Here is a 23,408-nt window from a genome sequence, read left to right as displayed (position 1 = left end):
GTTGGACTGGCGGGAGAAGTGGACTTGGGAGGAAGTTCTGGACGGGGCCGGACCCTGGCATCAGGCTGGGGATTATCGACGCCCGCAGGGGGAAATTGAGGCAGCCAAGGCAGAGAGGCGGTGGTACGAGGCCAAGTACGCGCTGAAGGAGAAGCACGAGAGGCACCCCCAAGAAAATTTTGGGGGGGGGCACACGGGTAGTTTGGCTAGGCGTAAGAAGAGCCGGAAGCCAGCTACTCGTGGTTATATGGAGGAGCGTATGGGGTGGAGAGCGCTATGTTTCGCTGAGGAGCGCACTATCTCACCCATACGCACGCACAGTCCGGTGCGCGTTATTCCAGCCCCTCGCAGGTGCCGTGCTAGAGCGGGCATCCAGCCTGGTAGGAGGATGCCTGCGCAGCTGCATCTGGTCGCCGGTACGCCTCCGAGGACCAGGCTACCCAACTCCCGCTCTACGCACGGCTACCATCAGGCCCCTGCACAGCCCAGTCTGCCCTGTACGAGCACCCCGCTCGTACAGGGCTACTAGTTCCATCCAGCCAAGGCGGGTTGTGCAGGAGGTAAGATCTAGACCGGCTGTGCGCCTCCATAGCCCTGGGTTTCCAGCTCCTGTCTCTCGTGCGGACCCGGAAGTGCGTCAACCCAGTCCGACTCGTCCTGTTCCCGCTCCCCGCACTAGCCTGGAGGTGCGTGTACATAATCTGGTAAGCCCAGTACCAGCACCACGCACCAGGCTACAAGTGCGTCAACCCAGCCTCGCCAGTCAACAGTCTTCATCAGAGCTGCCCGCCAGTCAACAGTCATCGTCAGAGCTGCCCGCCAGTCAACAGTCATCGTCAGAGCTGCCCGCCAGTCAACAGTCATCGTCAGAGCTGCCCGCCAGTCAACAGTCATCGTCAGAGCTGCCCGCCAGTCAACAGTCATCGTCAGAGCTGCCCGCCAGTCAACAGTCATCGTCAGAGCTGCCCGCCAGTCAACAGTCATCGTCAGAGCTGCCCGCCAGTCAACAGTCATCGTCAGAGCTGCCCGCCAGTCAACAGTCATCGTCAGAGCTGCCCGCCAGTCAACAGTCGTCAGAGCTGCCCGCCAGTCAACAGTCGTCAGAGCTGCCCGCCAGTCAACAGTCGTCAGAGCTGCCCGCCAGTCAACAGTCGCCAGAGAGGTCAGACTGCGCTGAACTGCCGGAGTGGCCAGACTGCGCTGAACTGCCGGAGGGGCCAGACTGCGCTGAACTGCCGGAGTGGCCAGACTGCGCTGAACTGCCGGAGGGGCCAGACTGCGCTGAACTGCCGGAGGGGCCAGACTGCGCTGAACTGCCGGAGTGGCCAGACTGCGCTGAACTGCCGGAGTGGCCAGACTGCCCTGAACTGCCGGAGTGGCCAGACTGCCCTGAACTGCCGGAGTGGCCAGACTGCCCTGAACTGCCGGAGTGGCCAGACTGCCCTGAACTGCCGGAGTGGCCAGACTGCCCTGAACTGCCGGAGTGGCCAGACTGCCCTGAACTGCCGGAGTGGCCAGACTGCCCTGAACTGCCGGAGTGGCCAGACTGCCCTGAACTGCCGGAGTGGCCAGACTGCCCTGAACTGCCGGAGTGGCCAGACTGCCCTGAACTGCCGGAGTGGCCAGACTGCCCTGAACTGCCGGAGTGGCCAGACTGCCCTGAACTGCCGGAGTGGCCAGACTGCCCTGAACTGCCGGAGTGGCCAGACTGCCCTGAACTGCCGGAGTGGCCAGACTGCCCTGAACTGCCGGAGTGGCCAGACTGCCCTGAACTGCCGGAGTGGCCAGACTGCCCTGAACTGCCGGAGTGGCCAGACTGCCCTGAACTGCCGGAGTGGCCAGACTGCCCTGAACTGCCGGAGTGGCCAGACTGCCCTGAACTGCCGGAGTGGCCAGACTGCCCTGAACTGCCGGAGTGGCCAGACTGCCCTGAACTGCCGGAGTGGCCAGACTGCCCTGAACTGCCGGAGTGGCCAGACTGCCCTGAACTGCCGGAGTGGCCAGACTGCCCAGACTGTCCCGAATTGCCAGACTGCCCAGACTGTCCCGAATTGCCAGACTGCCCAGACTGTCCCGAATTGCCAGACTGCCCAGACTGTCCCGAATTGCCAGACTGCCCAGACTGTCCCGAATTGCCAGACTGCCCAGACTGTCCCGAATTGCCAGACTGCCCAGACTGTCCCGAATTGCCAGACTGCCCAGACTGTCCCGAATTGCCAGACTGCCCAGACTCTCCCGAATTGCCAGACTGCCCCGACTGCCCCCGGGCGAAGCCAGAGTGGCCCGACAGCCTGGAACGGCCGGAGCCAGAGCCACCTCCAGAAATAGGTGGGTTGGGGAGGGGGGTGTAGCACAGTGCCGTCGTTGACGGCAGCCACCCCTCCCTTCCCTCCCTTTAGAAAAGGGGACTTTTTGTTGGTGTTGCTTGGGGTTATTTTTTTGTTAAGGTGCTTCTGGGGTAGCACCTTTAGGGGGGTACTGTCACGTCCTGGCCAGTATATAAGGTTAATTGTTTTGTAGTTTGGTCAGGGCGTGGCAGGGGTATTTGTTTTCTGTGGTTCGGGGTGGTGTGTTTGTGTAAAGGGTGTTTAATTTAGTAATTCCGGGTTTTGGTTTATGTTTAGTAATTCTATGGTTAGTCTAGGTTGTGTGTTTCTATGTTTGGTTGATTGGGGTTGGGACTCTCAGTTGAAGGCAGGTGTTGTCTATCTGCCTTTGATTGAGAGTTCCATATATTAGGGTGTGTTTGTATGTGTGATTTGTGGGTGATTGTTCTGTGTTTTGCCTTGTGCCTTACCAGACTGTTTTTGTTGATCGTTCGTGTTTTTGTTATTTTATATGTTCGTTTTGAAAGGTAATTAAATATCAAGATGAGCATTCACGTACCTGCTGCGTTTTGGTCCTCATTTACCGACAACAACCGTGACAGTCATGGTGCACTGTTATCTCTGTCAACAAGAGGAACTATGCAGACAGTAGATACAGCTTCCATTACAAAGAGAAAATACCCAAACTATAAAATGTATAACACCGGACAACCGTATAAGCAATATAACTGGAAGTCAATCATTTGTCCAATAACAGGCAACACGTTTAGTGATACGTTTAGAGGCAGTGAGAAAGTGTCACTCATGTGCACAATAATTTCTTACCTCTGTGCCCCTTATTGGGGGGTCTCTGTATGACTACATGTCTCAAACTGTTAACTGTCTCAAAGTATTTCTTCACAATCCTACGTCTCTATCAATCACTGTACTGTATCTCTACTGCCCCAAGTCTCTATCAGAATGGAATTACATTAGTACATCTCTGCAGCTGCCTTGGACTTCTCTCTCTCTCAATTCAATTGAATTCAAGGGCTTTATTGGCATGGAAACATACGTTAACATGGCCAAAGCAAGTGAAATAAGTTCTCTCTCTCTCTCATGTACTGCTGTGTAGTTCTTTTGAGGGTCTGTTTGATCATCCTTCACCTGGCTATCTTACTGCTCCCCTAAGTCCTGTCTGTCCAACTACCACTACCTCATGATATCATTCCCTATTTCTCACCACCGATTGGCTGGCTTCCTCAAAGTGGATTCTCTCAGACCAATAAGTAGAATATGTGATGATTGATAAGGTAGCGTTGTATAGCTGTGCCCCGCGCCTGTCTCCACCCCTGAACCCCTTCCTCACTTCCGTCTCCGCCCCCCTGTGGATCTCGGGCAATTTCATGGGCATTGCTACCCTGCAGTCCTGGCATACCTTTCCAGGGAGCTCTGTAATTGGGGGACCTTTGACCTCAAGGATGTGTGTATGAGCACAGGATTGACCAGCATACTCTAATCATCTAATGTACAATAATAGTCAGTGTATCCCTTGTGGGAATACACAAGTGCTCCACTCGTGGACAATCCCCCTCAAGCTTGTTGTGTCCTTGTATCCAATCCTTGTGAGAGAGTTGTATACATGAAACCGATCCCACCTCATATAACCTCTGTCTAAGTACAATTATATAACGAAGCATTGGGAGAACTTTTCTAAGGATTTTAATTTTGCTTCTCCAGTTTAAAAGAAAGTCCTTAATAAGTCCTCATTAAATTATTATTAATTTATGCACCAAACATCCTCTCTCTGTCTTGGCAGATCATAGCGAAGTGTGTCGATAAGTGATTCTGGCAACGTGCCACAGCATACAGATGTAGGATCTTAATTTGAGCCTGTTTGCTACAGCAGGAAAATTATCCTGCAGCAACAGGAAATGTGAATTATTATGTGGATTATAATTAATGGACATTTTTGTAGAGGATTATATATTTTTTGTTTGGGCAAATCAAGACTGAAATGTAAAAGTGGAAATTACACATTTTAGAAGCCTTTTATGCACCAAACATCCTCTCTCTGTCTTGGCAGATCATAGCGAAGCATGATCAGCCGCGGGCTGATTTTTTCTTGAGCGGATGGTCGGGGGGCCGGAACATAATTACAAATAATGTGTAGACTGCAAATTGACCGCAAGAAGCACAAACAGATATAATGTTTGACTAAAACATAATAATTTCAAATCTTGCTTACATTTGTGTACGATCACATGTTTCTCTATATTATTTTCTCTAAATTAAAATCACTTGGAGCTGATTTCCTTGTGTTTTTACAGCCTCTTATGTCCAACAATAAAAAAATAATAATAATTGTAAAAAAAAAAAAAATTGTTCAGAAAAATTGGGGGACCATATATAACCATACGCAGCCCTGCACTACACGTTTGCATTTTCTGCAGGTGGTCGCAAGGGGAACATGGCCGCCGTGGCATCCTAAGCCTTTTAGGGCTGCAAAACACAGGCCATTCTCAGAGTCAGATCAGGGAATAGTGATTTTCCACCCAACACCATATCAACACGCAGACAGCCAAGGACAACAATAGCAGCTGTTCAAATGCTTTAGCTACTGAGCTAGCTAGCTGGGACCCCCAAGTGTCATGGTTAGTCCAGGGATTCCCTCTATTGTAAACAATGTTGTTGTTGTGTGTGTGTGTGTGTGTGTGTGTGTGTGTGTGTGTGTGTGTGTGTGTGTGTGTGTGTGTGTGTGTGTGTGTGTGTGTGTGTGTGTTGTGTGTGTGTGCGTGCGTGTGTGCGTGCGTGTTTGCGTGCGTGTTTGCGTGCGTGCGTGCGTGTGTGCGTGTGTGTGTTTGTATGAAAATGTATGTACTAACTACTACTGTGAGCCACTCTGGATAAGAACGTCTGCTAAATGACAAAAATATATCACAGATATTCCCCACTTAGACATCGAGGGTTTCTGAAGCGCTACAATGTCTTGTCAAAATACTATATACTAACTATGCTGCTTCTACATTTCAGTCCTTTGGCAGTAACTCTTACCAGTGCATTCAACCAGGACACTGAACAACAGCATAGTGATTATAGCTTTGTTTTTTGTAGAATATACTATTTATGGTGCCATTGTCCTCTACAGTATATCGACAGTCTCTGTCACATACAGGTAACTGCCAAAATAAAGGAAACACTTGAGTAAATGAGGGACACAAAGTATAATGAAAGCAGGTGCTGCCACGTGTGTGTGGTTCCTGAGTTGATTAAGAAATTAAAACATCCCATTACGCTTAGGGTCATTCCCAGTTTACCAGTATTTTGGCTCCCATGGCTAGAAGAAGAGGTCTCAGTGACTTTGAAAGAGGGAACTCAATGGAGCATAGGGGGTTTAAAGGGGGTGTATGTCTGTCACTAGATCTCAACCCAATTTAACACTTTTGGGAGATTGTGGTGCGGTGTGTGAGTCAGTGTTTTCAGAACACCAAATGATGAATTTCTCATGGAAGAAGGTTGTCACATCCCTCCAGACACTTGTATCATTGCCAAGGCACATTGAATCTGTTCCTGGCGACTCTGGCAGCTCGTGGTGGCCCAATGCCCTACTGGCACTTTATGTTGGTGCTTCCTTTATTTTAGCAGTTCTCTGTATGTCGCCTCTGTTCACCTCCTATCATGTGCAATAATCAATCAAGCACTCAACCTACCAATGAATCATCCAACATATCAATCAAAAAACATTCAAGCTGCACTTTTTTGCTACGCCACTTACAGAACACCTAACAATAGCCCCTGCATGAAATCTATTTTCTGTTGTGAGTAGCTCTGAATAAAAGGAGTCAAGCCCAAGGAATCCATGCACCGTAGGAGACTTGATGACTTCACCTGGATCGGATGAATGACTCATTGTACATGTGAATACGGCTAGCGCCTTTACATGGCTCTAAGGTTGCATTCCAAATGGCACCTTCGTAGTGCACTACTTTTGACCGGGGCCCATGGGACTCTGGTTACAAGTAGTGCACTATGTAAGGAATAGGGTGCCATTTGGAACACACTTCAACTATAGTATAGACTTTCTGGCCTGATTCAACAGTAAGGCGGGGAAGAGGAGACAATGGACTCTGATTACTTTCCCACTCCAGATAGACAGACAGACCGAGGCCTATGAGGGACAGACAATGGTATTAATGTTTGTATTTTATACAGAAGAGGTCCTCGATTCCTGTTGTTGCCTAGCAGTCTTTGCAGTCAGAAAGAGAGAAGCGATAGCACTGCAAGCATATTAATCCATGGTATGGCCTCCCCACGGAGAGTAGTTTAAACAGACAGACAATCCCTCCGTTTTGTCGGAGGATCTGAGAGAATGTGAGAAGGAGGCGAGTCTTCAAAATGATTTTGTGATTTTGCTGGTGTGGATGTGTGTGTGTGTTTCTGTATGTGCATAGCTTGTGACTGTGTGAATATATTTACATTTACATCAACGACCTTCCGTGTAAATGTAGGCGTGTTTGTACGCTAATCTACAGTGTGCACGTGTGCATGCACGTGCACTTGTGAAGTGCTAGCAAGCCAATGAAACATCAAAAGAAACTAGCAAGGGGCCGTTACAGACACAGACATTGACACAAACACACGCACGCACAGCGAGCGAGCTAAGAGCACTGCTGAAGGGATTTCTCTTGCATCAGAATAGTGAGAACAGCAGCCTCCCTGAGAGGAAGGGAGGGCGAGCGATAAGCAATCCCGTTAGAACTGGGAGCCAACAGCGAACAGGAGATTCAATAAAGCCAGTGTGTATGTGACATTGAACGAGATAAGAGGGAAATGGACTGCTGGCATATGAGGAAACCACCAGTTATGTAATTAGTAGGGAGGTATTGTATGACATGCAAATTAGGAATGCAGGGATTGGAAATCCAAATAGGAAATGTACATTTGTGACTAAATGATGAAATATTCTGTATATTTACCGTGGAAATGTAGTGGAGAGACTACTACACTAATGGAATGCCTCTGTGTGTAGAATGCTTCTGTCTAGATGCTACAAAGATACCTAACACTGCCATTCTACACTGTAGACTTCTGTTGGCCATCTATTCATTCTGAAAGCATTAACTCTTCCCTTGATGCAAATGTGGAAACTTGGGCTTCAAACACACTTCCATCCTTTGTTCCTTCCTCTGTTCTCCTCTCCTGCCTTATTCTTTGGTCAGCAACACACAACAGTCAGATCTCTGTCATAAAGAATTATTCATATGAAGAGTTGAATTCCAAAACGCTTTATATCCATTTTAATTTTGGGGGATAAATTAGCTTATATTGTTTAAAGAAATTATGAAAGAGATTGGTGTGTTTCAGAGATATAAGTAGCACTGCTAGGTTTTACACAGTCAAATGTGAAGAAATGTACAAATTCTACATTTGTGACATCAATGTTCAGAAAACAAAATTCCATAGAGTAATACGAGATCTGTATGTGAACATTTAGCAGATTGCCTTATCCAGAGTGACTTACAGTTAGTGCATTCATCTTAAGATAGCTAGGTGATACAAACACATATCACAGACAAATATAACGGACACAAACATTCCATTCCAGCTAAACAATGCATATATAGCATTTTGCAACAAACAAAAAAACATCTCAACTGAATCAGTAGCCCTTCCATTCTACATTCTCTGTATCAACTTTACATAGTGGCATTGCAGAATATGTGGGAACCAATATGTAGCGCCCACATGGGGGATGCACAGCAGCCATATTGAGCCAGAATGCTTATTTTGTCCACTGAGAGTACCTAAACCTTGCAGACAGAACTGTTCTACGGTCGTGGTGGTTCATAAACACGGGATGTAAACCACAACTGTTGCGAATCAGGCAAATTATTTACATGTTACAGATATTTTAAGTCTCCTTGGCCCAAATCCTAACCTGAGATCCAGGCAAAGTAGGTTTTCGCACAAATCTCCCATTGACATCAAGGCATAATTTAGGTGATGTCCAATTTCAGCACACAGATCTCAAATTGGGATTTGGCCCCACTATGAGGGACTCAAAATACAGCAACAGATGCATTCCTACACCAGTAACAAGTCTCAGAGGTGTGTGCCAACACTGCAACACTCACAATGAGGAGTAGAGAAGCACACAGATGCACACACAGACACTATGAATGTTTATCCCATTATAGACAAATCCACAGAGACAGAGACACATATTCACACTAAAACACAAACAGTCTTAGCACTGACCTTGAAGCTCCAGTAGTTTGGCTGTTGCTAGGGGGAGAAAGAGAGAGGGAAGAGGGAGAGAGAGAGAGAAAAGGATAGGGAGTTAGATATGTTCCCATCCCTTAAGCTGGACAACTGCCTTCTCCCTGACAACTGCTGCTAGTCAGAGAGAGAGATGGATGGAGAGACGTGTGGGGAATGGAGAAAAGGGGATGTGAGTGAGAAAGATCCATCAATCCGCTTCCAGTCAGATGTTTGTAAAATAATGCAGACGTGACGAATAAAGTTGGGAAGATTTGAATGTGTACTTTATCTGAGGAGAGAGATGGAGAGACAGAGAGAGAGAAGTTGAAGACTTTCTCAAGACAAAAAAAGGAGGGGTATAATACCATCATATTTCTCTCTCCGTCAGATCCAATCAGAAAGTGAGGGGCTAATTATTGTGATGATAGACCAGATTAACTTCCGATGTCCTTCAGTGCCATCATAATAGCCTTTTAATTGCTTGTAATTGCTTCCCAACAATGAATCAAATGTTTACAGACACTACATCCATACTAATGACAAACACACACCAGCTAGCTAGCAATCCAACTGAACAACTACCGTTCACACAATTAGCTGGCTCAAATTCAGGAGTGGATTAAAGCAATACACAGACACTGGATTAAAGAAGCTTGGCTTTTTAAGGGAATTTGGGCAGCCTCCAATGGAGAGGACAAAGTTCATTAAATCTATTAGGTTGTGTTAGCTATTGTGACTGTGTGTAGTGTCCTTGAGTCACAGTGACAATGGTAGGCTATAACCAAGACACTGTGACAAGATTATGTAAAACTTGTGCCAGGGGTGTCAAGTGCACAGTTCAATTTTGGTTCCATCTAAATTAGGGATGATACCTGACTATCTTATCACTAATCTAAACATTTACATATGAGTGATTTAACAGACGTTCTTATCCAGAGTGACTTACAGGAGAAATTAGGGTAAAGTGCCTTGCTCAAGGGCACATTGACAGATTTTTCACAAAATCGGCTCAGGGATTTTGGAACCAGTGACCTTTTGGCCCAATGTTCTTAACCCCTAGGCTACTTGACGCCTAAACAGCTTGGTCGATCTTGAATTGTGGTGGCATTTGGGCATGGCATTTTGGAGAAAATTAACAACATTTTCTATATTTTTGGGTACATCTTCCCATTCTAAATTAACTAATATTGCAGACTTGAAATCATTTTTACCATTATTATAACATTGTGACACAAGTAGGAGTAGTAACACCAATGACAGAAAGACCAATGAAAAATTGAAGGTATTATTGTTGAAAGAACATTTTATTTTAATAGCCTTCTTTGTTTTTATTGATCGATACAATATATGAAAAACTTTGTTTACTTTCTAGCTTTCAAAATAATAGGTAGATATCCCTAAATCCCCAAAACATCCTCGCTACTGGGATAACCCAATTTGCTTGCCCTAAGTACTTTAAACAATGCATAAACATAAAACAGGGTTTGCCAACTGGCAGCCCACTGGCTGAATTTGGTCCACGGGTGGTTTTATTTGCTCCCCCCCCCCAACAAAAAAATATATACAGTGCCCTTCGGAAAGTATTCAGACCCCTTGACTTTTTCCACATTGCGTTACGTTTCAGCCTTATTCGAAAATTGATTAAATAAAATAATTCCCTCATCAATCTACAAACAATACTCCATAATGATGAAGTGAAGAGGTTTTTAGATATTTTTGCAAATGTATTAAAAATGTAAAACAGAAATACCTTATTTACATAAGTATTCAGACCCTTTGCTATGAGACTCGAAATTAAGCTCATGTGCATCCTGTTTCCATTGATCATCTTTGAGATGTTTCTACCACTTTATTGGAGTCCATCTGTGGTAAATTCAATTGATTGGACATAATTTGCAAAGGCACACACCTGTTTATACAAGGTTCCACAGTTGACAGTGCATGTCAGAGCAAAAAACCAAGCCATGAGGTCGAAGGGATTGTCCATAGAGCTCTGAGACAGGATTGTGTCGAGGTACAGATCTGGGGAGGGGTACCAAAACAGGGACTGAGAGACTAGTCAGGATCGAGGGAAAGATAACGGAGCAAAGTACAGAGAAATCCTTGATGAAAACCTGCTCCAGAGCACTCAGGACCTCAGACTGGCGCGAAGGTTCACCTTCCAACAGGACAACGACCCTAAGCACTCAGCCAAGACAGCGCAGGAGTGGCTTTAGGACAAGTCTCTGAATGTCCTTGAGTGGCCCAGCCAGAGCCTGGACATGAACCCGATCAAACATGTCTGGGGAGAATGTGCAGCAACGCTCCCCATCCAACCTGACAGAGCTTGAGAGGATCTGGAGAGAAGAATGGGAGAAACTTCCCAAATACAAGTGTGCCAAGCTTGTAGCGTCATACCCAAGAAGACTCGAGGCTGTAATCGCTGCCAAAGGTGCTTCAACTAAATACTGAGTGAAGGGTCTGAATACCTATGTAAATGTGATATTTCCATTTATTAATTTTTTTACATTTACAAAAATGTCTAAAAACCTGCTTTTGCTTTGTCATTATGCAGTATTGTATGCAGATGTATAAGGAAATAAAACAATTGAATACATTTTAGAATAAGGCTGTAATGTGAAAGAAGTAAAGAGGCCTGAACACTTTAGATATATTATCATTTTTTAAGTTTCATTGTTGGACATAAAAGACAATGAAAACACCAGGAAATCAGCTCCAAATGATTTTGATTTTGGAAATCTATTCCCAAGTATTCCCATGCATAATAGAGAGGCATATGATTGTATACAAATGTAAGCAAGGTGTGAAATGATTACGTTTTAGTCAAATATTATATCTGTTTGGGCTTCTTGCAGTCAATTTGCAGTCTACAAATTATTAGTAATTGTGTTCCGACCATCCGGTCAAGGAAGAAAATCAGCCCGCGGCTGAGTCTAGCTGATGATCCCTGCCATAAAGTGTTGCAGTATGAAGGACTTACATTATGTTTTGTGATTGATAACCATTTCAGGATAAACAAATGATGAATATCTATTTTCATTTTAAAGTGTTTTTCATGGTTGCTATGGCACGGGACGCAAATGCAAGAATGACCCAGCTACATTCAGATATATTATTCTATTCCATTAGCTCAGAGCTAGACCTTTTAACTCCCTCACTCTCAGTTCCTACCCGCTTTTGAGACAGAAGGTTCAGTCCTACCCTCTGTTAAGAAAGAACCTTCCATTCCTACCCTGGTTTGAAAGGAAATATTCAATGAGTTCCTACCCTCTGTTGAGAGAGTATGTGGAGGAGAGAAGCTGGATGAAGAAAGACAGAGCAGAGGCAGGAGAGGAAGAGAACAGAGGCCTGTGGGCTCCTGTGACCCAGATACAGAGAGCTTTGTGCGTCCTGCAGGCTGCTGTCCGAGTCAGCGCTAGTGATCATGTGTCTGCCTGCATGGCCATATTACCACCAATCAGACCCCATGCAATATCAGCACCAATCAGACCCAATGACATATTACCACCAATCAGACCCCATGACATATTACCACCAATCAGACCCCATGACATATTACCTCCAATCAGATCCCATTTTACTGGCCAGGCCTCTACACAGTCACAAGACTGTAATTGATCACTATAACTAGGACTTGACTACTGATACTATGGTTGGTTGGTTGGTTGGCCCTGTCCGGGGGTATAGTCGGACGGGGCCACAGTGTCTCCCGACCCCTCCTGTCTCAGTGTACAGTAATTATGCTACAATAGTTTATGTGTCGGGGGGCTAGGGTCAGTCTGTTATATCTGGAGTATTTCTCCTGTCTTATTCGGTGTCCTGTGTGAATTTAAGTATGCTCCCTCTAATTCCTCCTCTCTCTCTCTCTCTCTCTTACTCTTCTTTCTGAGGACCTGAGCCCTAGGACCATGCCTCAGGACTACCTGGCCTGATGACTCCTTGCTGTCCCCAGTCCACCTGGTCATGCTGCTGCTCCAGTTTCAACTGTTCTGCCTGCGGCTATGGAGACCTGACATGTTCACCGGATGTGCTACCTTGTCCCGGACCTGCTGTTTTCGACTCCCTCTCTCTATCACACCTGCTGTCTCTAACTCTGAATGATCGACGATGAAAGCCAACTGACATTTACTCCTGGAGGTGCTGACCTGTTGCACCCTCTACAACCACTGTGATAATTATTAGTTGACCCTGCTGGTCATCTATGAACGTTTGAACACCTTGGCCATGTACTGTTATAATCTCCACCCGGCACAGCCAGAAGAGGACTGGCCACCCCTCAGAGCCTGGTTCCTCTCTAGGTTCTTCCTAGGTTCCTGCCTTTCTAGGGAGTTTTTCCTAGCCATTTATTGCTGTTAGCCTATACCTACAGTGTGTAAAGTACATCAGTGTCTATGAACATCATATGGGTATAATCAAATGTGTTAACTTTAACTTTAAATTGAAATATGAAGTTGAGAATGGTTGCACATATTATTTGTATTAAATGTCATGTATGTCTTCTACTGTCTATATCAACCCTAATAGAATCTTGAAGCAGATATACACTATCTTGTACACCCCTAATCCTATGATGAATACCAAATCAACCCCTACTCCCTAGGCAAGGTTGAGGCTTGCTTAAATATATTCAGTTATTTAAGATACAAAGAAATGCCTAGGAGAAGTTGCTAGGGTCGGATTTGGAATTCAGAAAACGTGCCTATGTCAACTCAACATATTGGTATTTATTAGGATCCTCATTAGCAGCTGCAAAAGCATCAGCTACTCTTCCAGGGATCCACATGAAACATGACATAATACATAGTACAGCACATTATTAGTCAAGGACTGAAATACATACATTTAAAACGTCACACATAGCCTACATATCAGTACATACTGTACACACAATATCTAGATCTAATACCGTACCAGTCAAAACTTTGGATACAGCTACTCATTCAAGGGTTTTTCTTTATTTTTACTATTTTCTACATTGTAGAATAATAGTGAAGAAATCAAAACTATGAAATAACACAATAACACAAAAAAAGTGTTAAACAAAAAGTGTCAAAGTAGGTAGCCTTTAACTTGACAGCTTTGCACACTCTTGGCATTCTCTCAACCAGCTTCATGAGGTAGTCATCTGGAATGCATTGAGACTGTGCCTTGATGAAAGTTCATTTGTGCAATTTCTGTCCTTCTTAATGCGTTTGAGCCAATCAGCTGTGTAGTGACAAGGTGGGGGGGGGGGTATACAGAAGATAGCCCTATTTGGTAGAAGACCAAGTCCATATTATGGCAAGAACAACTCAAAAAAGCAAAGACAAACAACAGTCCATCATTACTTTAAGACATGAAGGTCAGTCAATACGCACATTTCAAGACCTTTGAAAGTTTCTTCAAGTGCAGTCGCAAAAACCATCAAGCGCTATGATGAAGCTGGCTCTCATGAGGACCGCCACAGGAAAGGAAGACTCAGAGTTATCTCTGCTGCAGAGGTTAAGTTCATTAGAGTTACCATCCTCAGAAATTGCAGCCCAAATAAATAGTTCACAGAGTTCAAGTAACAGACACATCTCAACATCAACTGTTCAGAGGAGACTGTGTGAATCAGGCCTTCATGGTGAAATTGCTGCAAAGAAACCACTACTAAAGGACACCAATAGTAAGAAGAGACTTGCTTGGGCCAAGAAACACGAGCAATGGACATTAGACCAGTGGAAATCTGTCCTTTGGTCTGATGAGTCTAAATTTGAGATTTTTGGTTCCAACCGCCGTGTCTTTGTGAGACGCAGAGTAGGTGAATGGAGGATCTCTGCATATGTGGTTCCCACCGTGAAGCACGGAGGAGGAGGTGTGATGGTGTGGGGGTGCTTTGCTGGTGACACTGTCAGTGATTTATTTAGAATTCATGGCACACTTAAACAGCACGGCTACCACAGCATTCTGCAGCGATACGCCATCCCACCTGGTTTGCGCTTAGTGGGACTATCATTTGTTTTTCAACAGGACAATGACCCAACACACCTCCAGGCTGTGTAAGGGCTATTTCACCAAGAAGGAGAGTGATGGAGTGCTGCATCAGATGACCTGGCCTCCACAATCACCCAACGTCAACCCAATTGAGATGGCTTGGGATGAGTTGCACCACAGAGTGAAGGAAAAGCAGCCAACAAGTGCTCAGCATATGTGGGAACTCCTACAAGACTGTTGGAAAAGCATTCCAGGTGAAGCTGGTTGAGAGAATGCCAAGAGTGTGCAAAGCTGTCATCAAGGCAAAGGGTGGCTACTTTGAAGAATCTAAAATATATGTAACGACGTGCGCTGAGAGTCGGGAAGCAAGTTCACGGAGGGAGTGTTTTCATAAATAAATGGAACATAATACAAAACAGGAATGTGTTATTTCATAGTTGTGATGTCTTCACTATTATTCTACAATGTAGAAAATAGTAAAAAAAAAAAAAAAACCTTGAACCCCTGTAGGTGTGTCCAAACTTTTGACTGGTACTGTACATAGCGCAGTTGAAATGACAATACAAGATATATAAAATGGCTGTCTCTTCACAGTCCCCTTTGTGCAGTAAGGTGTTCTTTTATCTGTTTTTTTAACTGGTTTTATTCCTAGCTTGAATTACCCCGGGTGGTATTTAATATAGTGTGTTTCCCAGCCTCTGTTCTGTTCTGCACCTGGGGACTGTGAAGAGACCTCTGGTTGCATGTCTTGTGTTGTACCAATGAGTGTCCGAACTGTGTGCCAACTGCTTGAATATAAAGGTCGGTACCATCAACACATCAATACCTCGCACAAAGAGCAATAGTGATGCAGTCAATCTCTCCTCAAATTTGAGCCAGGAGAGACTGACATGCATGTCCTAGCACCTACCTCTACACATCCATTTTGTACTCGCATAACTCCACCCACTAACATACCAGTAGACTTATGCATATGCATATGCATTAAACACATTTTCCCACGTCCCCCCCGCTCTCTATTCATGTATTCATCCACCTTTCCCTCTTCATTCCGCTTACTTCTGTTTCCCCTGCCCACCTCTCCTCCAATGTGCACTAACAAGAGGGCGTTTCAGAACATAAAATCTTCCCCACACAAAATAAATCGTCCCCCTATGCACCATGAAGGAATTCAATGCCCTGCCATATATCTCAATTACACAAGCTGAAAATCCCACGATAGACCTATATGTACAGAGAGAGGGAGAGAGAGAGAGAGCGAGAGAGAGAGAGAGAGAGAGAGAGAGAGGGGAGCAACGGATGCCTGACCTGCATGCCAAGTAGTCATCCCTGTACCCACCCTCTCTCTCTCTCTCTCTCACACACACACACACACACACACACACACACACACACACACACACACACACACACACACACTCACAAGCCCCCTCCTGTTCTTTCAGACACTGCGGCACCACAACCACACCTGGCCAACACCTGCACACTGGTAAAACCTGGCATGAGCCAGCCCAGACACACAGATCATACACACACACACACTCACGCACCCCTCCTCTTATGACTGCAGAAAGGAGGGAGTAGAGGAGAGGCATACCTATTGCATCTTGTCTTACCTGCACTGGTCTCAGCTACACACTCACACACACTCACACAAACGAGCACACACTGGCTGGTCATAGTCACATGCACACACAGTCAGATACAGAAACAGATCTCTTCCCTACATGCATACATCACTCTCTTTCTCGCTCTCCCTTTCTCCTCTCTCTCTGCCCCACATGCAGCGGCAGAAACACATCTATTCCACAGTAACACCAGAACACACAGGATTCTGCACGTCTCCATTGATTAATGAATGAAAGGGAGAACTGGTACCGTTGCTGCTACTCAACGAGCCTGCTGCTGCCGCTGGCTGACTGGTGGTGGTGTGCTGGTTCACATGATGCTCCACATGCCTCCCTCCCCTTCCTCCTCCCCCCTCTCCATTTTCTGACTGCGGCGGCTCTGTCCTCTCGCTCTCCCGCGAGCCCAGAGGAATCAGTAAATCCCAGGCGGTGTTGGTCTGGATATCTGAAGTAGAACCAGTGGAACTTCCTCTCTCTCTCACTCTCTGTCCCTATACCATTACAGTCCAATCGCAGTTTCAGTCATTCTCTCACTCCTCATCTCTCCCTCTTTGTTTCCCTCTCTCGCTGCTGCTACTGCTGCCATCCGCCCTCTCCACTCTCTCTCTTTGCCTAGGCATTGCCAGCCATATGATATCATTGACTGCCTTATAAGGGAATGGGGGGGGGGGCAGTGCGGGGGTTACCGTGGCAACCGTGGACTCCACCTGTTTCTCCCTCTATCTGCCCCTCCGTCTCTCCCTCTTTTTCTCTCTTTCGCACACTTGTGTGCAGAAATAGATGGCTGCGCCAGGGTAAATACACAGAGCAAATAAAAGCAAAAGGGAGGAAACAGAGGTGGGGATGGAGTGATACTTGGCCGATGGAGGAGCGAGTGCAGAGAGACGGGAGTCTATGATGAATGGTGGTATTCACAGGCAGGTGATTGGGGTAGAGGGACGGAGGGATCAGGATAGAGGGATGGGGTAGGGGAGAATCAACAGTCTACACAGCAAAGTCATGGTGCTTTACATCTCTAACAGCTTTGGCATGCAGGCATTGACTGCAAAGCATGTGGTGGATGAGAGGAAAAAGAAAGAGATAGAGAGGGGGATTTGATGGGTGGAAGAGGTCAACCTTTCATGTATGGATCAATGGGTCTATTTCCTTCCTATATCAAATCTCTGTTTCCATCTTCCTCTAACACCTTCTGATAACTATCAGCCAACGATGTCATGATAAACTGATTAATTGACCTGTAGCCTGGATACTCCTGTGGTTCTCAACTGTTTTTGTACCAGGGATGGGTAATTGAGGGTATTAAGATGTTACCTGCTGTTGGCGGCCACAGTTAGGTGATCTCTGGCCCTGAGACATACAGGGGCTGGCCGGGTACTTCTGATTTTTCTGGAGGTCCATAAAGGCTTCGTGCTGGCGCTTTATGTCAGCCTTGTGAAGGTTCGTAAGGGCCTCCAGGCTCTTGGCAGCGATGGCGTTGTGGCGTTGGCGGTTCCCAGAGGTTGGCACCAGCCCCCCGTTGTTGTTGTTGTTGTGAGGGAAACGGCGCGTGCCGCCGTGGCCCAGGGTGTGGTACTCACGCGGGAACTCTGCATCCCCAGAGGAGATCATGTGACCCTTTCTTCTCTCCCGACCTGGAGGGGTCAAAGATGAGGGAACGTGGGGTCAGGGGTCAAGCAGAGAGAAGAAGGGAAAGATAAGAAAATGTGCTGTGGAGGTTATACGGGGGAATGAATAAAAAATGCTAGATCTCAGACTTTAATATTAGATTTCCCTAAAGTTAAATAGCATCCTGACAATATTGATGTATGTTACAGTATGTTCATGGGAGGTGATGGTGGAGATGGTGAAACGGGAATATCTTATTACTATGACCTGAGTACTATGACCTGAGTACATGATCCTGTTCTATATAATGACAATCCAGAGTCAAGTAAGTCTCACTCTCCTTAAGGTACGCGCACACACACACACACACACACACACACACACACACACACACACACACACACACACACACACACACACACACACACACACACACACACACACACACACACACACACACACACACACACACACACACACACACACACAAAGACACACACATAACCTCATCCCTCCACACACACACACACACACACACATCAATTTATATCCATGGCCTCAAACAGCTGCAGCATTTGTAAGATCCCACAACAGTCAAGGCGACACTACTGTCACAGGGTGAAGTCCCAAATCTTGGAGATGACAGCACTCATGAATGTCAGGACCATTCTGTGTCCGAATCCATGATTGGATGTGAGCTGTTCCTCCTTTAGGGAGTATGTCATAGCACAAGCTTGTGGCCATGGAGATAAATTGACCAAGGACTGACACTAAAGGAGCTAAATGAGCTCCCTAGGAAAAACCCAGCGAATGCCCCTTTTCAGAAAGTCAATAGTGACTAGATCTGCTGGCTAGGCATTACCAGACTGTAGCAAACTGTTTTTCTGGGGTCGTCTGAGAATGGAATGGGCAGATCATGAGAGAGAAAGAGAGAGAGAGAGAGAGAGAGAGAGAGAGAGAGAGAGAGAGAGAGAGAGAGAGAGAGAGAGAGAGAGAAGAGCCTGTGTATCACGTTTCAGGGAAGACCCAGATGCAGGCAGGCAGTGTCGAAATAACAAAAGTATATTACTAGAACAGGGGGTAGGCAAAACGACAGGTCAAGGGCAGGCAGAGGTCAATAATCCAGGGGGGTGTGACAAGGTACAGAACGGCAGGCAGGCTCAGGGTCAGGGCAGGCAGGCTCAGGGTCAGGGCAGGCAGGCAGGCTCAGGGTCAGGGCAGGCAGAATGGTCAGTAGTCCAGGGGGGTGGGACAAGGTACAGAACGGCAGGCAGGCTCAGGGTCAGGCTCAGGGTCAGGGCATGCAGAATGGTCAAAACCGGGAAAACTAGAAAACAGGAACTTTGGAAAAGACAGGAGCAAGGGGAACAACGCTGGTAGGCCTGACGAACAAAACCAACTGGCAACAGACAAACAGAGTTCACAAGTGTGACAGATCAGGATGAACTAAGATGGGAGCATTGGTGAAATGGTGTTTGAGGTCCCGGAACGCCCGGTCAGCAGCTGGGGACCATGTGAACGGAATCTTGGGAGAGGTGAGTGCAGACAGGGGGGAAGCCAGGGTGCTGTAACTCCGGATAAAGCGGCGATAAAAGTTGGCGAAAGGGTGAGGTCAAAAGAGACAAGGAGGGGAAAGAGAGAGTTGGAAAGAAATGAATCGAAGGCAAACGTCGGGAGGTTGAAGTCGCCAAGTACAGTCCAACGGCAAACTAATAAATAAAGGAGAGAATGGTCAGCATCATATACGATAGTGAACCATAACCGTGCAAGCATCAATGCAATATTTAAAAATGCTCTATAAAGGTCCATACATTACGCCTAATGCAACATCAGCCATTGACCATTCACTGTTACACTCCTCTCTGTTTCCGTAAGTAGGTCTTACAGAAGTTAAACAGCTGATGGTATTGAATCCATACAGTCAATCACGTCTTATGGCTGCACTGATAGAGGGATCCATATTGATTTTCTGCAGTTTAGGCCCATTACTTAGTTTGTAGATGGGCAGCTCTATGTGTGATTATCTCGAGGTTAGAAAGCCACAGCCAGACAGTTGTTAAAGCTCTCCGACCGACACAGATGTTCTCAGGGTAATACAGTCACTGTTACTGCATTGTCTGGGCTGAATTAGTGCCCTGCACCCAGTTTAAAGGGATAGTTCACTTAAAAACGCTATTTTAGTATTTTGTTCATTAATCCACAAATCCCCCAAAATCGTACATGTCAGAGGTCATATTTTCCAGATGGAGCTCTTTCAGTACAGAACAGAAACGGTGATAATGCGTTCCACAGGGTTTGATATCACTTGGTTTCAGAGTAGGGGAGGGATGCAGGGATTCCATGATGCAGCCATGACAGCAGAGATCTGTTAGAGGAGACAGGGAAAATCTGTCGGGGGCTGAAGGTTTTATAATGGAACATTTATGAAGCCAAAGGCATGTTTACACATTGATTGGACAATATAGTACGTTCTATTCTAAAGTGATGACATCATGTAAATAGATGACGTATCACTTGAATTTTATATTCAAATGATATCACTATAACAATGACATTTTCAATGAAACCAGTTGAATCCATCTATACACAAGGAACCCTGTATCTCCCAATGCTTTTCTACCCTGGCAGTATAACTCACAGCAGTCGGATTCTTAATGACCTGTCACCTCTAACACAGGTCCCATTATTAGAAACGTTATGGGAGAGTTAATTACACTATTAATGCTGGTGACGAACATCCTTTTAATTTTTCCTATTCACACTGCAGAGTCTTTTATGTAAACTTTGTCACTGTAGGAGGAGGCCATTTCTCACCCTCATTCCTCCCTCACTCCTCTTTTGCGAGGCGGCCGAGGATTCATCACCGGAGCTAGCGTTCATTAGAGTTAAAGCGGAACTTAAAACCCTGTGAGTGATAGACATTGCCCGGCGGTGTTGTATTTCAGCCAAACAGGAGCATGGACACATTGGCCAAACATTTCTCATTATGGGGCGAACACAACAACCTCGGACGCCGCTGACACGGGGGTGTGACAGAGGCCATTTTTTTATTTTTATGATTTCATCACTCTGACTCCTGATTATTTCTGCTCAGCTCTGGGAATGGCAAGTTCATGCTCTAGCCAAGTCCTACTAAAATGATTTCCTAGCTTCTTCCCTCCTTAACTTCATCCCTTATTTCCTTCCTTTCCTCCTGTCCACCTTCCTCCCTATCCTTCCAAACTTCCTTCCTTTACTCCCTCTCTCAGTCGGTCACTGATGTCAGTCATATTACTTTCACAACTTGATTGCCATCACCAATTTCTGACACTATCCACTCAAAAATGGCCTTACTGAACCATGGACACGCTGGCCTGGTCCCAGATCTGTCTGCGCTGTCTTGTCAACTCCTACAGTATGATCATTGTCATCCCAAACATTTGCAAGACAGCACAAACAGATCTTGGACCGGGCTAAGGAAACACTGCTTCCTTTCACCCAACAGTGAGCTCTTCTCATCCGGTTTGTGAAGAGCTTGGCTACTGGCCGATGGAAGAGCATGAGAGACAGCTCTGTTTAGCATCGGAACACAAAGTGACTTGAACTCTACTGTCTCCAGTGGTTAATTCTAGTCAATGGGAATGAAGGGTTTGACATGCTAACCATTAGATGATAAATGTTTTGGGTGCTGGGATATTGCACAGGATATTGAAAGAAATCTGTCATCAATTGCAGACAGTCATGTTTGTGTGCATGTATAATTCAGCATAATGAACATGACAAAATATTGAAATATATTGGTGCTCTAAGATAAATCTATTATTTGAGTGTGTCCCTGTGCTCCAAGCAGGGGGAATTGGTTCTGCCAGAGATAAACATCTCACCATGAAAACCCAATGTCCCCCACACACACATACACGTGCGCACGTCAAACGCATGCACACACAGATATATGCCCGCACACACACACACACACACACACACACACACACACACACACACACACACACACACACACACACACACACACACACACACACACACACACACACACACACACAAACACACAACTGATTCTCATTACTGTGCTCTCTCCTCCTCTCTATTCCTTCTCTCCACACAATCTCTTACCACCCAGCTCCCGACCATTCCACCCAATCGTCTTCTCTCACACGCTAAGCCACCATCCACTCACTACACTATCAAGACACATCTCAATACAACCTTTCCATATGAATTGAATTCCCTTATCATACATCTTCCAATGGCCTCTGGCCCAAACGGTACATTCATAGCGTATATACCGCTTTCTTGGCTAAATACCCCACCCATATCTCACAGTACAGTACCACAGTTTACCACGGTCCATCAGCTGACAGACAGCCTGTCACAGAGCTAAGCACATGACACCATGGAATTAAAGTCAAGAACAGCTTGTTCCCTCCACCAGTGAAGTCCCAATGGGAGGGCCTGACGCATTAGTTGTGACAGTACTTGCATGTCAGAGGAAAGTGTACATCGTAACACAGAAAACACAGTTAACAGTCGAGATAGAGATGAAATGTTGAAATGGTAATTACGTAATAATGCCCTTAATAATGACCATTTTGTATCGAAGGATTCATTCCATTGGATATTGTATGGAGCTCAATTCAGTTTATGGTTTATGGTTCAGTTTATACCTTGGAATATGTTTTTTAAATATTTTGGGGTATACATTAGCACATGCCTACTATGACAGCTGGTGCCTGTAACTTTTTGACAATACACACTATGCATAGCATGACCACAGTCATATGTTATTGCTAATGTTGTCCCTGGCCAGGATCTATGCTTGGAGCTGAGAAGACGTTCTCTCCCTCTGGGTTCAGACATTGACTGAATGCCAGGGCTGGATGAGTCAGAGTCCATGATCTAAAAGTGCAGACTAATCAGTGACCAAGACCGGGCTTGGGATTCAGCCAGGGAGCTCCATGTTAGTGACCAAGACCGGGCTTGGGATTCAGCCAGGGAGCTCCATGTTAGTGACCAAGACCGGGCTTGGGATTCAGCCAGGCAGCTCCATGTTAGTGACCAAGACCGGGCTTGGGATTCAGCCAGGCAGCTCCATGTTAGTGACCAAGACCGGGCTTGGGATTCAGCCAGGCAGCTCCATGTTAGTGACCAAGACCGGGCTTGGGATTCAGCCAGGCAGCTCCATGTTAGTGACCAAGACCGGGCTTGGGATTCAGCCAGGCAGCTCCATGTTAGTGACCAAGACCGGGCTTGGGATTCAGCCAGGCAGCTCCATGTTAGTGACCAAGACCGGGCTTGGGATTCAGCCAGGCAGCTCCATGAATGAGAGGCAACTAAGCGTCATTAGGGTGGAGCGCAATGTCATGAATATAGGGTTTACTATAGGTTGGAGAGCATAGCGAGGGCACAATAACACACACATGAGGAGTAGGTGTGATGAAAGAGGCTGATGAGAGGGGCCTCCTTAGGGTATATAGTACCTTATGGTTCACACATAACATAGTGTCTATACCAGGGTTCCCCAACTGGCGTGTGGTTTTATTTGGGCCCCAAATTTTCTGAGCATTTTTGGGGGTTTGACATAATACACTAAAAACACAAGGAAATCAGCTCCAAGTGATTTTAAGTTAAGAAATCTGTTCCCAAGTACTACCACGCA

At 45.9% G+C, this 23,408-nt stretch overlaps 1 protein-coding gene across 5 annotated transcripts in view; it reads right to left on the bottom strand.

Moving 5' to 3' along the window:
* Positions 1-23,408, bottom strand: part of LOC106579341 (SRC kinase signaling inhibitor 1) — a 60,035-nt gene that overhangs the window by 23,268 nt on the left and 13,359 nt on the right. For 4 of the 5 annotated variants that reach the window (XM_045702470.1, XM_014159186.2, XM_045702468.1 and 1 more), the window contains exons 2-3: positions 17,462-17,781; positions 8,565-8,591 (exon numbers count right to left, since the gene is read on the bottom strand). In XM_045702470.1, the coding sequence (XP_045558426.1) occupies positions 8,565-8,591; positions 17,462-17,758 (324 nt within the window). In that variant the 5' untranslated portion in view covers positions 17,759-17,781. Of the gene's footprint in view, positions 1-8,564; positions 8,592-16,400; positions 16,754-17,461; positions 17,782-23,408 lie in introns of those variants that run through there. The other variant, XM_014159188.2, reaches the window with a different exon arrangement.

This window comes from Salmo salar, chromosome ssa19, assembly GCF_905237065.1.
Source record: "Salmo salar chromosome ssa19, Ssal_v3.1, whole genome shotgun sequence".
NCBI classification, from domain to species: Eukaryota; Metazoa; Chordata; class Actinopteri; order Salmoniformes; family Salmonidae; genus Salmo; species Salmo salar.
Note: the sequence above shows the minus strand (reverse complement) of the source record. Positions and strands in the feature narration are given on the sequence as shown.